Source organism: Monodelphis domestica, chromosome 2 (assembly GCF_027887165.1).
Source record: "Monodelphis domestica isolate mMonDom1 chromosome 2, mMonDom1.pri, whole genome shotgun sequence".
NCBI classification, from domain to species: domain Eukaryota; kingdom Metazoa; phylum Chordata; class Mammalia; order Didelphimorphia; family Didelphidae; genus Monodelphis; species Monodelphis domestica.
The window spans coordinates 347,664,085-347,679,131 of record NC_077228.1 but is presented as its reverse complement, the minus strand read 5'-3'; the positions used below and the strand labels follow the sequence as shown (position 1 = coordinate 347,679,131).

Here is a 15,047-nt window from a genome sequence, read left to right as displayed (position 1 = left end):
GTGTTATTTTTGGTAGTTGTTTTTTGTTTTGTTTCCAGTGTTTTTTTTCCTTTCTCATACTTCTTTCTGATATTAGTAGAAAACTAAGATCATTTAACTTCCTGCTTGATATTCTTAACTAATATACTATAGGAAATAAAAGGTCTTATTGGCCCTTACTTGAAAGACTATAAATTACATGGTATAATAGAGTGCTGAAGTTGGAAGTAGGAAGACCTACATTAAAATCTTGCCCCTAATACTCACTGGGCTCTGTGGCTGTAGGCAAATCCCTTAATCTCTGAACCTGTTTCCTTCTCTGTAAAGAGAAGGTGTTGACTTTTAAGGTACCTTCCATCCCAAAATACAATTCTAATTCTACCATATAACAAAAACAAGTAGTTACTCCTTTTCATGGTCATGAATCCTGAAGTCTTTTCAACCCAAAGGAGGCAACTAGTTTAATGTGTTATGAGGTAGATTTTACAAAATGGACTCCAAAATAGTCTCCAAGAAGTCATGAGTGGCCCACAGTGAACACTATCTACTTTAAAATCAGCATGTCACATTGGATTTCAAATTGAAGTAGCTTCAGTGAAAACCAATTGTAAAATCATATCACATTTACAACTAAGCTAAACTTGACATAAGGCAAAAAAGATGCATTATAGAGTGTTACAGTATGTCATCATCAGCATTAATGTAAGTAACAATAATAAGAATTTTATTATTACTCACCAACTCTAGGACTCTCATATAATTTTGTGTTGGTTTTAGCCCTTATCATCTGTCTTAGAATCAATTTCATGTATTGGTTCCAAAAGCAGAAAAGTGGTAAGGGTTAGGCAATGAGGGTTAAATGACTTGCCCAGGGTCACACAGCTAGAAAGTGTCTGAGGCCAGATTTGAACCTAGGACCCTCCCCTTTCTAGGCCTGGCTCTCAATCCATGGAGCCACCCAACTGCCCCATGCTATATAGTTTTCAAGATTCTTTGATCCACATTTGTAACTGTCATGCCTAATAGGCAAACCCAAGCACCCATAGCTCTAGAGAGAGGGTGCTGGTTTGGGAGTTGGAATACTTGAGATGAAATTCCATCTGCCACATTTTTCTATCTGGGTAACCCCAGGCAGGCCCATCTCCCTCTTTGAGCCTTAATTTTCTCACCTTTAAAATAAAAAGATTAGAATAAGTGACCTCTGAGGTCACTTCCAACCCTATATCTGTGAGCTTAAGTGCCACTAGAGAATTTAGGCCATTCAAAAATTTGAGAGACAAGCATATTTCATAAATAAAACAAGTTTTCAAGTCATGAGCACATTCCCATTCATCTTTATAGGAGTAAACCACTATCTATATATGGTAATAGATATTTGACATGCTTTAGTCATGTTTATAATTTAATTAAAACTGAACTGGGCCACTTCCCTTCCCATGTGTGTCCTGTAAGATAGCACTATATTTAGCAATGGGCGTGCTCACTGGTTTTAGTTAGTTTAAATTTAGTGGTGGCTTCTTCACTCCTAGCTCAGCACAACCCAGGATGGTTCAGGACATTTATCACTGACTACATGGGCCAAAATTATTACCAACCTGTGGCAAAGTGATGCCCCCTCAATCTTTACCAATGTTAAAGAAACTGGAAAGCATGGTTTTCATGTGCTAACATAGATATACGCATTTGAAAATTCTAGCCCTCCCTTTTGGTTCTTCAGACCTCAGGAAAAGAAGGACTTGTCCCTTAATTATCAGTATATGTCTCTTTTATGAGAGTTGAGACCTAGAGGCAGACATATTAAAGCTCAGCCTAGAATTTAGCACATAATACATGATAAGCTTTTATAGAACTTTTTATAAATGCATGTTTCATATGCCAGAAAAATTCAGTGAAAAGTTCTCTGATGTAAGTCATATTTAATATAGTTGAGTTTCAAAAGCTCCTCCAGTGGAAACTAACACGTAGGGGATGCAATTTACAGACTTTGTCTAGAACTTATAAATTCTTTTCCCTGCACCACTGACCTTTGATCTCCATTGTGACATCCAACTTAACCTTGTCTCCCTTCCCAGCCTGAACCAACACTTGGCTTGACAAGCATGTGGCAGACTGTAAACTTATATTAAAGTATTAGAATTCTACTGGACAAAAATTACCTGACCCCTATTTTTTCTACTTTGTAACTTTTTTGCCCCTCTCCCCTCGCCTATAGGTAACCAATGAAAATGGAGAATCCAACTTAAGCCAGAAGAGATTAAATTTCACTGATACCAGCTAGATTGCCATTGCCCTATTGATATTTGTAAATGTTGTTTTAACCTTTTTTTGGTCAGTATCATTGTCAAATAATAAGTAAAATCTCATGAATTCAGAATGCAAACTGGGAATTTATAATCATTCACAGTGTTAAAGTTTGCCTCTATTAAGACAGAGTTTACACAGAAAATAAGTAGTTACAAATAGGATAGCAAATCATAAAAATGAAGAAACTTTTTTTTTTAACTGAGGAACATTGGCTTCAGAGTAAATGTCTAAAGGTCACAGAAGTAAAAAGAAAATTTACTAGGTTGTTTTTGCAAGAGCAAAAACATTTTCATTTCACATATTTGATAAATACAGCAACTTTAGAATCGTATATTAGGGCCTATTTAAATTGGAGGGGCTAGGCATATAGTAGAGTACCTAAAGTCAGGAAGACTCAACTTCATGAGTCCAAATCCAATCTCACTACTAACTGTGTAACCCTGAGCAAGTCACTTAACTCTTTTTGTCTCGGTTCCTTCTCTGTTAAAATGAGTTGGAGAAGGAAATAACAAATCACTCCAATATCCATGCCAAGATAACCTCAAATGAAGTCATGATGGAACAAAACTGAAAAAATACTTAATAAGAAGTTGGAGAGGGTGGGGAAAAAGAAACAAAAAGTCAGAGAAGGGGGCAGCTGGGTAGTTCAGTGGATTGAAGTCCAGCTCTTGAGACAGGAGATTCTGGGTTCAAAACTGGTCTCAGTCACTTCCTGGCTATGTGAACTTGGGCAAGTCACTTAACACCCATTGACTAGCCCTTACCACTCTTCTGCCTTAGAACCATAAGGTAGAAGAAGGTAGGGGTTTAAAAAAAAAGTCAAAGAAGACTTAAAGATACTTCTGAGATAGAAATAAAGAGATATAAAGCAAAAGCATACTCATTAGCTCTTTTTAGGCATTTCATTATTGCAGAAGCACAAAACATAGTCTCTAGCTTAAAGTGTATTTGGAGGAGCCAAGAACACAATGTATTGTAAGATTAAAATTAATATCCAATAACTTCAAGTATTATGTTTTATGAAACTTATTAATAATCACTTGAAGTAGAGGAAACAAAAGTAAAAGTAAAGCCTGAGTAAAAAGCAGTTTTTCTGGACTATGATAGCAGGAGAAGAAAGTGTGAGCATGGGGTTACAGAAACTTTTCCAAAATATAAGGACATAACATGAGAATGAAAGTGGGATTCTGGGAAATGGAGTCCTGGGGTACAAAATTCTAATTACACAGTATGACAATAGACAGTCCAGTGCTAATGCTATGACATAGACTGAAAGTGCTAGAAAGATTCATCTTAGATATGGGCTATTGAAAGTCAAAATGGAAGAACTGGAGCAAAAACAGAGGTGAAAATAAAAAAAAAATGATAGGTTTCATGTAAGGATGTACTGCGTACAGAACCTTATAATACTTGTTCTGAAGGAGAGACAATAGGTTTAGAGAATTATAGTCAACAGTATGGCATGACAAAAGCATTAGGGGCAAAACAAGGTGCTTTCTGAGGTCTGAATGAAATGAGACAAAGATTCAGGGAAGACCTTCATACTTGAAAAGCAGGACAGAATGGCATACATGTTGTGGATAGAGGGATTAGTATAAGTGAGAAAGAAGGACAATCTTCCTCTTATTACAGAAGGAAAAAATGAATGTGAAGAGCCTGAGGTTTGGGAAATGGAGGAGACTGAGGAAGCTTATATTAGAGTGTTCCAGCATTCGCGGTGAAAAACTTTGATTTCTCCTGTAAGTGACAGCTCAATTCAAGAACAAGAAGGAAAGGCAAGAGAAAGGGGAAAGTTTGGAACCATCAATATAGGGAGTGAGATAAATATAGAATAAAAAGATTATGGTTGCAACAAAGGTTCCCACTGAAGTTTAACTTCCATCTTGGAATCAATACTGTGTATTGGTTCTAAAGCAGAAGAGCAGTAAGGGCTAGGCAATGGGGCTTAAGTGACTTTCTGTGAGGGCTCAGAGCCACCTAACTGCCCCCTACCAAGACATTTTTAAATCAGCCTGATTTCAAGACTAGTTTTCTCCAATGAAGCTCAGAAGCTCCTGGTGTGAAAGCAGGGGGGAAAATGAATTAGAAAGGTAACCCAGAGAGGAAGTTTTTCAAATCATCATGACAACATTAAAGTGTCTGATAATGTGATTAAAGCCATATAAGAATGATGAAATGAAAGAGTCAACAAAGGGATCTCAGAGAGCATAGTAAAGATAAGAAGTAGAGTAAGTGTGACTATAGTAGTAAGAGAGGTTGGTCAGTTAGGATGAGAGAGGAATTTAAAAGTTCAGACCTTGCAAAATAGAGTCATTTACCTGGTGAGTGAGATCTAATCTTTGACCAAGCCAGTGTCACCCAAATGGGATAAAAAAAAAAGGTTAACATTGGAAAGATTGGGGGAAAATGACATGATCAGTATGAATGCTAAAATCTATGAGTGGCAGTGAATGGTATGGAGATGATGACCATCAGCCAGCCCTGAATTCACTAAAAAACCAGGGAGGGTAACTCAGAAATACACAGATGATGGCTGACTAGAGCAGAGGGTACCAGTCGGAGTGTGATAGTAATTAAGTTGGATATGTAGAGCAGAACCAGATCACAAACTGCATTGAAAGACAGAAGTTTTAGACTTGCTATATTTGGTTGTAAAGAAACCAGTGTGTTCATGGAGTAACAACTATACCAGAACTGTTCATTAGGGATAGGGTTAGGAACTGAACCTGTGATTTCAGTAGTATTAGAAAACCTAAGTGAGAAAACATCTCTCCATCAATATTGATAGGCAACCCCAGACTTAGGTGTCCAAAGTACCAAACTTGCTAACCTAAGTATTTTGTAGTCCACAAAGTATTTTGTAGACCAGAATCAGAATAAAATGTCATTGAAAACGTGTTTAAAAATATAATACAACATAATGTTCTTTTGTGATTTTCTAAGTTGTTATGTAGTCAGCTGGGGTCCATTTTCTCTTTTAAGTTTGATACCACTGGCTCAGAGCACTAGACATCAAGTGACTTGCCCAGAGTCACACAGGCCAGACTAGGTCAGGGGTGGGACTTGAACCCACAGCTTCCTAACATTAAGCCAGCTCTTTAGCCAACTATGCCATTCTGTCTTTCTATTTGTTATATTACTGAAAACTAAATGTGCTGTTTTGCTTGTATAACTGTAGGCATAATTAAAATACTTCTTGCCCAACAGGAAGGCAAATCAGCCAGGTGAAACTGAGCTTATGGTCTCAAGTTCCAGGTGCCTGGGCTAAATGTGTAAGGTAGATATTTAGAACAACTGCTTGGTTCAAGTACTCAAGCATTTTAGAAATGCACACTAATTATTCATTTCTTTTTATTAAAGTGACTGACTCCCTTGGGGAACCCTGTAAGGTAGTAATACTTTTTTAGTTCACTTCTAATTCCTGAGTTGCCATTTTGGGGGTAGAGCGCTATAAATTTAGACTAATTCAGACTGGCTTCATTTACCTTCATTTTCCCTTCTGCTCTTTTCCCCTCTTTTCCCAGTTTAGTTTAAATGTGGTAGTTTTTACTTATTTGCTAAAAATGATTTTTTTAAATTATATATAAATGTTCTTGTTTCTTTTAAACTTAAACATCCACAAATGCAGACATTTCATTATTCAAAGAACAGAAGAATAGGTTTTATATTAAATTTGTAGATTGATTTCATCACAGCTAAAAAATTCTTAAAATACTAGGAAGGAAGGATGGAAGACAGCAAAAAGCAAAAAATCAGGAGGTCATTGAGCCAGGAACCTGTCTGTCTAGACTGAATGTTGCATGTCAGCTATCCTTTTGGCCTTATCTTCATTTCTAGTATTTTTTAGGGAGCATCAATCACTAGCATGCCAGCAGCTCACCATTTTGTTCTCTGGTAACAAGAAAGGAATACTATTGAAATGTCTAATATTATTCTACCATGATTTTCCCCAGTACATTCTTTTGAAATTTCATGCCTTATAATATTTTAAATACCCTGGGTAACACTTCTGGAATAGTGGCAGGAAGAAAAGTATCCAATAACATCTTCTAGTGCTAGTTGTTTCTAAGATATTCTGAAGATATCTCCATGCAGGGGCAGCTGGGTGGCTCAGTGGACTGAGAGCCAAACCTAGAGGTCCTAGGTTCAAATCTGGCCTCAGAAACTTCCCAGCTGTGTGACCCTGGGGAAAGTCCCCAATTAACCTCAATTGCCCAGCCCTTTCTGCTCTTCTGCCTTGGAACCAGTACTTAATATTGATTCTCCAAAAGAGGGTAAAGAGTTATTTTTAAAAATGTCTCCATGAAGGGGGCAGCTGGGTAGCTCAGTGTATTGAGAACCAGGCCTAGAGATGGGAGGTCCTAGGTTCAGATCCAGCCTCAGACACTTCCCAGCTGTGTGACCCTGGGCAAGTCACTTGACCCCCATTGCCTAGCCCTTACCACTCTTCTGCCTTGGAGCCAATACACAGTATTGACTCCAAGACAGAAGGTAAGGGTTTTTAAAAAAAAAAATGTCTCCATGAACAATTGCCATTTCAAACTGTTTTAGCATAATTGGCTAGAGAATTAATGCAAGCAAATAACTAGTTAGGCCACCACCTAGGTACAGCCTTAAGTAAGCCAGGTATAAAGAGGAAATGAGGGAAAACAGGGTTTGGTTAGGTAGGACTTCTCTGGATCAGAGCTTAAAGCATTCAGTTGTCAGGTGTCTGCCAGAAAGCAGAATCTTTGATTAAAATGAATTTTGTCAAGTTCTGTTTCTTTTTGGTGTGATGATCCAAGACTGTCTTAATAGTGCTGTAGTTGTCAGGCAGTTTAATGCTAGGATATCAGAACATGATTTTGCGAAAAACATCTGATAAATCCATACCTCATTTTACTTAGCATTTATATGAACACCTTAGTGGCTATTTTTAAAATTTTTAATCATTCTGGATAATTAATAATACTACATATTTTTCATTTGGAAAATTGGAAAATTCCCAGCATGCTTTTCAATTTTTTAATGTAATTGTCTCTATGAATACTTGAATTCTAGATACTAATGGATCAGATAACTCCATCCCAATGGCCTACCTTACACTGGATCACCAACTACAGGTAACATGTTTCCTTGCTGAATACTCCTTAACTTTTAGTCAATACTCTTTTACTAAAAAGAATTTTTCTTTAGAGATGACAACTATGTTATTGGCCTGTTTCAGTTTTGAATAAAGTTACAATAAATTGCTTTTTGTTTGGGGTAATCAAATGAGAAATGTGTAGATTGATATGTTCTTATTTCATTATTCATTTTAAGGGACTCTTACATCTTTATTCACAACTATTTAGCGTAATATTTTTAATCTTTAAGATCAGAATATTAAAACATGCAGTTATGTGAGTTTCTTCTTTATTATTTGACACATTCTGCAATCCATTCTGATGTTAATGTTGGTTGAATATATAAATAATAACACGGTTTGGTGTTTTTGCGTGTGATTATGTGAGCTATAAACATCTTTTGGTATAATACAAGTAATTTGGCAACCTGAAATTTAATACTCTTAGCTAAGAGAGCTTTGGTCATGGCTCTGTGTAACAAAGAAAGTGTTAAAACAGTGAGTGTAAATTTAAGTTCTGAGTTAACCCTGGCAAGAGTGTGCTGAGATTTTCTAGGACATGGTTTAGCACTTATTTTTAAAAGCTTACTGGTTTGTGCAACCTGGTACTGGATAAATATATTACAGTCACAATCCAACTAGCTAGATTAGATAATGAGATTTCACTTGATTATGTTTTAACATGTCTGATTTATTTTCAGCCACTAGCACCATGCCCAAACTCCAAAGAATCCATGGCTGTGTTTGAACAGCATTGTAAAATGGCCCAAGAATATATGAAAGTTCAAACAGAAATAGCATTACTGTTGCAGAGAAAGTAAGTAAACTCTTCATCTACACTATCAATTTTCATTCATAGAGATTTTCAACATGTCTTTGAAGATGTTAAAATTTTAGGTTAGGGAGCAGATATTTTGAGAGCCAGGCCCAGAGATAAGACATCCTAGATTTCAATCTGGCCTTATATCTGTCCTAGCTATGTGTCCCTGGGCAAGTCACTCAACCCCCATTTCCTAGCCCTTACTGCTCTTCTGCCTTGGAACCAGTGGAAGGTAAGGATTTAAAAATAAAATAAAATTTAGGTTATCTTTTTGCAGAAATGAAGATTGAAGTGTCTTCAGAATAATTAACTATATTCTTAACCTCAAACCTTCATTGAGATCCATATTCTAAAGTGAAAATTTTGCAGGGGTCATTGTATCTACATCAGTGAGCCCTTTGGCTTGCTCATATATGTATATACTATTTTTACTACAATGGGAGATGCATCAGTGCTGTTGCAACTCTGTTTCCTGAACTTTATATTTTTAAAGTTAAAATATTACTAAAAGACATAAACAAGATTTTCTCATGAATTACTAGGATGATGAAGATAACTTTTAGGACCAGATTTGTGATTTTATTGCGTTAGGGAACTTCTAGGGAGGAAATTGCTTCTTCCAATGCAGATCAGCATTTGTGCTGTGCTTTTAGTCTTAGAAAGTTGCATGTGGTAGAACTGTCAAACACAAATAGAAACAGGAACCAATAAACTGTACAAAAGGATCCCTGAGGGCCCACATTGACTTAGATGACTACATAGTAACATTATCTATTTTTTACTGTATTTTTTTTTCTTAAAATTTTCTCAATTTTAATCTGCTTTAAATCCTCAGGAGTGTTGAGGGCTACATATTGGCCAGTGATGCTAAAAGGTTTAATAACTGCCTCAGGTCATGCAACCTGTATGGGTCAGAGGCAAGATCACTATGCCACACCATTTCTCCTTTATTCTGTTATTTTAAAAGTATAATATTTGCAGAAATATTTTTTTAATTCTCCAGTATATATTTCGAAAAGTCTAATTATTCTGAAATTATAGCATGCCCATACATATACTCATTCAACCTAAATCAAATTCTTTTGCCCTATTTTTTTTTTGTACTTTTTTTCCACTTAGACATTTCTAACTTTGCATTCCTTTTAGTCCATAACTTCACCTCAGGAAATGCATGTTTTATCTTGGCCAAGTTGGGACTAGTGGTGGTTACTGAAATAAAATCCCAGGGGAAGAAATACTTCGTGAAGAAATATTTTGAAAACATTTGTTAATTGTCTCTCAATTTTGGTATAGGAATGAACATGAAAACTAGGAGATACTATCTTTATGGAGTGAAGTAATTTGTTATGTTACTTGTTATTTTGAAGACTGGGCCTCTAAATTTTGATAAATTACTATCATATATAAGCATTTATTGTGAGCAGAGTATTGCCATTTGAAGGTGGAGTCAGATACAAGATGAACTGTTCTGGAAATTCAAGATATAAGACTGTTGATACTTGGTGTTTTTAATTTTGTTGACACTTTACAAGTTACTATCTTAAGTAAATTTTTCATTTAAGGAAAAAACTTTTGAGGAAAATTCTAAAGAAGGAAGGCAAAGTATTTTTCTAGCTTTAAATACTTAATGTTTTTATTTCACAATCTTTTATTTAACCCTTACTTTCTGACTTAAAATTGATATTAAGTATCAGTTCCAAAGCAGAAGAAGCAGTAAGGGCCTGTCACTTAGGGTTAAGTGACTTACCCAGGGTCACACAACTAGGAAGTGACAGAGGCCACATTTGAACTCTTATAAGGAAGAGAGTATTAGAGCAACTTTGCAGGGGCATGAGAACTCAGGACCTCTCACCTCCAGGCCTGCCTAACTTTCTATCTACTGAGCCACCTATATGCCCCCATATTCGTTTTTTTAATTTGTTTTACTCAAGAATTTTATAGTTATTATTCACCCCACCCCCAAAGTCCAATTCTGACATACTCATTTTTTAAGTTAACACTAAGCCCCTCAATTTTAAAAAATTTCAATAAAAACAAGCTCTCTAGGCTAGAGCTCTACCAAGGTCTATGATTGTCTTTTCTGAAAATATATACAGAATTAAGTAATATAATCCAAATGTATTCTTATGAGGGGCTTACATGTAATTATTCAAAGTATGCCCTGTGTTTCCAGCAAAGTGGTATATTCTAAAATAGGAAAGGGATTTATGTTAGATAGCATCTATTTCAATTAAATGGCTGGGGCTGTCTTATCTACATCTTTGGCTGAGCTGCATAGAGTTAAATATGATTGTGACTTCATGGCATGAATGTCTAAGTAGAATTTGTATGATAAAACCATGTACCTTACCTCCTGGTACCATAAGAAATAACCTTTCCCTGACTAGATAAAAAGTGGGGGTAGGAGGTTGAAGGGGTGATCAGACAGGATATTCCCATTTTTGTTACTGTTTTTATTTTTGTTGTGCCTTTTATCATCTCTAAATCCTCTCATTCTAGGAGTGCAGTTACTTAAAGTATTATGTTATTTATATAGTTATATTAGGACTATGAAATAATAAAATAGTTTTTGAAGATACTTTCCATCCTACTACATTATAATTATATTATTTGAGCAGCATGCTTGATATATATAATGATGAACCAGAATTAAAGTTTTAATTGCTTGAACTACCAGTTAGCAACAAATACTATCTGAATTCTTCCATCATAATTAGGATTTTATTATGCGGTGTCCTTTTTAGGCAAGAACTAGTAGCAGAATTGGACCAGGATGAAAAAGACCAGCAAAATACATCTCGTCTGGTACAAGAACATAAAAAGCTTTTAGATGAAAATAAAAGTCTTTCTACATACTACCAGCAATGCAAAAAACAATTAGAGGTCATCAGAAGTCAGCAACAAAAACGGCAAGGCACTTCATGATTCCCTGGGACCTTGGATTTGAAAATTGCACACAGAAAGACTTGGGGGGGTGGGGAGGGCATTAGTACTTATAATTCATGAGTGTTAGCTTCTTGATGTGTTCTGAATGCCTACTCCCTATATTTGCTGCATTTGTTACATCATTTATTTTCCTATTCTTCTGGTGGACATGCAGTTCAGTAATCCTATTGAATAACATGGAACATCCATGACTTGAACAAGCAGCAGAACTCAACATTAAGGCAGATACAGTGAATCATGACTGCATGCTTATTGTGTGAAGGCTAGCCTGACAGAAAGAGAAGGTGGGTTACAATGGCTGCTATCTTGAAGATCTTTTGGGGTTTCATATTAGGATGTTACCTCAGTAAGGACAAAACAAAAACATATCTCATCTCAAACAAATTTAAAATATCACTTTTAGATGAAAAGAAGCATTATCCCAAGTTTAAAGACAAAGTACTGTCCTAAAATAATTGCAGAGACATTTACCCTATAGGCAAGATATAAAATGGAAGGCAATCTGATACCAACACCTCTGCCTTAGTGATTTCCTTCCATAATATTTTTGGAGGTAAGTAAGTAGCTTTTGCTTCACTTTAGAAAAGGAGCAGTTTAGCCTTGTCTTATTGAACTGCAATTTGATGGCGCTACAATAAGCAAAATGTCTCTTTTTTAAAAATGTTTTTAATTCAGTCTGATTGTATGTATGCATGGGCTGAAACCTTAGCACTTTTGTGCCTCTCATAGCTCTTAAACTGAAAAACCTAATCAAAATGATCCCATCCTAAATGATCATTCTTTCCACAGTAATATTTGGCTGGTTTTGTGCTACTATTCAGAAAGCTTTGGGAAAAGAAGCAGAATTCCTCACAGATGCAATGTTGTTCTGTGTCAAAAGACTTGCACTTGATAGAAAAAAGGAATCTACCAAGTGAGGAATAAAAGGTAAAAGCAAACAGCATCAATTCAACAAACTCTCTGTTCCAAAAATGTGAGTGATGTCTGCTCCAAGCAAGCCTGTCCTAGAGCAAATGCCTTAAGAGAAAAGGATCCACACTTCATCAGCTAGAAATGGGGGATGAGAGAGAAAAAGAGAGAGTGAGTGAGTGTTTGAGTGTGTGTCAGTCTGTCGTGTCCACAATCATGTAGACAGAAATAACTTTAAGGTAGTAACAAAAGATCATGGAGCACTTAGAATTTTCATAGACAGTAATGTCTCTTCAGCTGGCATCAAAGTCAGTCCAAGTGGATATGCTATTATTCTCAGATTTCTAAATTTGTATTTTCTGAGGAGAAAACTTTTAAAAAAGCAGGTTGCTGTGTCATCAAAATACCCAAAAAATAACTGAAATTTTTATTTGAGTTGTTTAGTTATTCGGATATATTTCAAATGAGCCTTTATTTAGTCTGAAGGACCTTAATGTCAGAGCTGTTGATTAAAATTTGAGTCATAAAAATGACATTTTTTCTTCCCAGTAAGTTTCATGGTATGTGGGTTTGTGTGCATATGCATGTGTTCATGTACACAAGCATTTGTATATGTTTGAGAGAGAAAATAGGTATCATAAAGATGAAAGATGATTTGTTACTAAAAATTGTCATTTTTAGCTTAAATGTATTATTGGGAAGTCTCTGGAATCTAAAATTTCTCTTTTTTTTTAAATAAAGGTAGGGTTATCATTCCCAAATAATTTGATTAGCTAGCCGAAACTGATATTGGGATCAACTTAAGGCCACATATATTTATAGCAAAATGTAATTGGCAGAGAAAATAACTAGAAATATGAAGAGCACAGTTATCCAAAGCATTGCTGCTTTCATACATCTGTCAGTCTGATGAAATGGACTCAGTCCATGATCAGTGATTTTCATAACATTTCAAAGCTTGATGCATAGCAGCATGGATGCAAAGGCATGATTTCTCCTGCATGGTTAATAACGGCAGATGACAGATCATATCTCTGGATATCAACTGGTTATTGCTGTATCACATCGCCACCCATATATAAAAGGGGAAATCAAATTTCTTGAGCTTATGTGAAGGTCATGCTAGTTTGAGGACATGGTACATAATTTAAATGGCCATTTAGAGCAGTTGCTTCTTTGTTTACAGTCAACTCGTATTTTTAAGTACTGTAGTTTTCCTATACATTGAGTGAAATTCAACTTGTTTAGTTCTTAAGTAGTTTGTATTGCCAGTCTAAAGTCGTGTGTTTATTTTCTTGTTTTTGTTTTAACATGGGAGTAGACAGTGCCTAATTATCCTTGGTCATGGGAGACAGGGATAGATGGCATGGATCATGTAAATCCCTATGTAATCCCCAAACTTTATGTTAACCAATCACCACCCTCAATCCAAACTTCTAAATGGAATTTTATCAAAAAGCCAAATTCCATTCTACTTTTTACCTTCTTGCCTTGACCATCATAGATGAGTGAAGTTGAGAAGGAAGGAAGGCAAGAATTCTAGGTGATGTACCAACTAAAGGATTAAACTTTGATTACTAAAAGTTGGCTTTACCTATGTAACCTTTGCCTACCATAAAATGACCTGTGAAGACATACTTTGTTCATCTAAGATCTATGCAGTAGCAATGACTTTTTGAGTCACAAAAGTCAACCACCAGTATTTTCCTTTTGGCAACATTAGCATGTTCAAAACACTTTTGTTATACAGTTGTTTACAAATGTTGTTCTTGTCTTTTTTGTTTAAATATTTTAACGTGTTGACTATTTTTCATGTTACTCTTATGTTCCTAATTAACATCCCTCCATATATTCATAGAGATGAAGTATCTATTTTTCTTCCTCACCCCACCTCTTTTTAAATCTGACTTTCACATCCTTGTTTCTGCCCTAAAAAATTGATGAATTACTACTTATATCATGCAGAATTTTTATGTAAGATATTGTGTAATGCCATTATCCTTCTGTATTCCATGTGACTCTAACCCCAAAAATGCTTTTTTTAGATTTATTTTTGTTTTTGATGAAAAATTGAAGATTGTAATTCAAAACTTGTATATAAAACGACAAGTGATTTCATATGATAAAGGAATGAGCTATGTGGCTTTCTGCTGCAATAGTGTAATTACCTTACAAAAAAAGCTAATAAAAACTGATCATTTTCAGTAACCTTGTAATATCTTTATAGTTACTATTCAGAAATGTTTTGATTTGTTGAGAAAATGGGGAGGAGGTATTTGTATTGCCTATCCCAGATCAAGACTCTTAGTCAACAAATTATATCTTTTTAGTAACCTTTCGGAATCCTGAATGAATGATTTGCTGTTTTCTATGTCTACAAGAAGATTACTTTCCTAATGGGAAAATTGCTTTTCTCTGCCCTCAGACTTTTTAACAAATTTCAGTCATAATATTCATGCCATTTTCTCCTAATCCTCCCACCTTTCCCAATCCCATCATACACAATACACACATTTATTTCTTACATTCATATCTGTTTCCTTGCTGTTTCCCCTCTACATTCTTACAAAGTCTTCCTCAGAGTGGCCTCTTGGCTATTGGGATAATGCCAATTGGTTTTCTATCAAGTATTTTAATATATAGAACAACTGTACCCGTCAGAATCGCTTCAACCTTCCATGTTTGCTCTTTTAGGTGAAACTTTTTCCCATATCTTAAACACACTCACATCTGTGCCACTAACTTAACATATTGACCAAGAATAGCATGCTTGTGCACTAAATGATAATGAAAGGCTGTAATTAAAAAACACTTTGATGACACCTGTTATGTTTTTACTCAAATATTCTCCTTTGTTTAAAAATTAGTGTCTCTAAAAGAAGACACTTTCCCCAAAAACTGCAGATGTGTTGACATGACCTGGTAGTCCATATGGAAACTAGGCATTTCATAAATAACTGACAATATTTAAAATAATTTAGCCCT

At 35.5% G+C, this 15,047-nt stretch overlaps 1 protein-coding gene across 9 annotated transcripts in view; it reads left to right on the top strand.

Annotated features, from left to right (window-relative positions):
* The window catches only part of MAP3K7 (mitogen-activated protein kinase kinase kinase 7), an 81,975-nt gene extending 67,705 nt beyond the window's left edge, over positions 1–14,270 (top strand). For 8 of the 9 annotated variants that reach the window (XM_007484327.3, XM_007484328.3, XM_001367301.4 and 5 more), the window contains 3 exons: positions 7,324–7,385; positions 8,089–8,204; positions 10,952–14,270. In XM_007484327.3, the coding sequence (XP_007484389.1) occupies positions 7,324–7,385; positions 8,089–8,204; positions 10,952–11,132 (359 nt within the window). In that variant the 3' untranslated portion in view covers positions 11,133–14,270. Of the gene's footprint in view, positions 1–3,318; positions 3,629–7,323; positions 7,386–8,088; positions 8,205–10,951 lie in introns of those variants that run through there. The other variant, XM_056818601.1, reaches the window with a different exon arrangement.
* Positions 14,271–15,047: the final 777 nt, after the last annotated feature.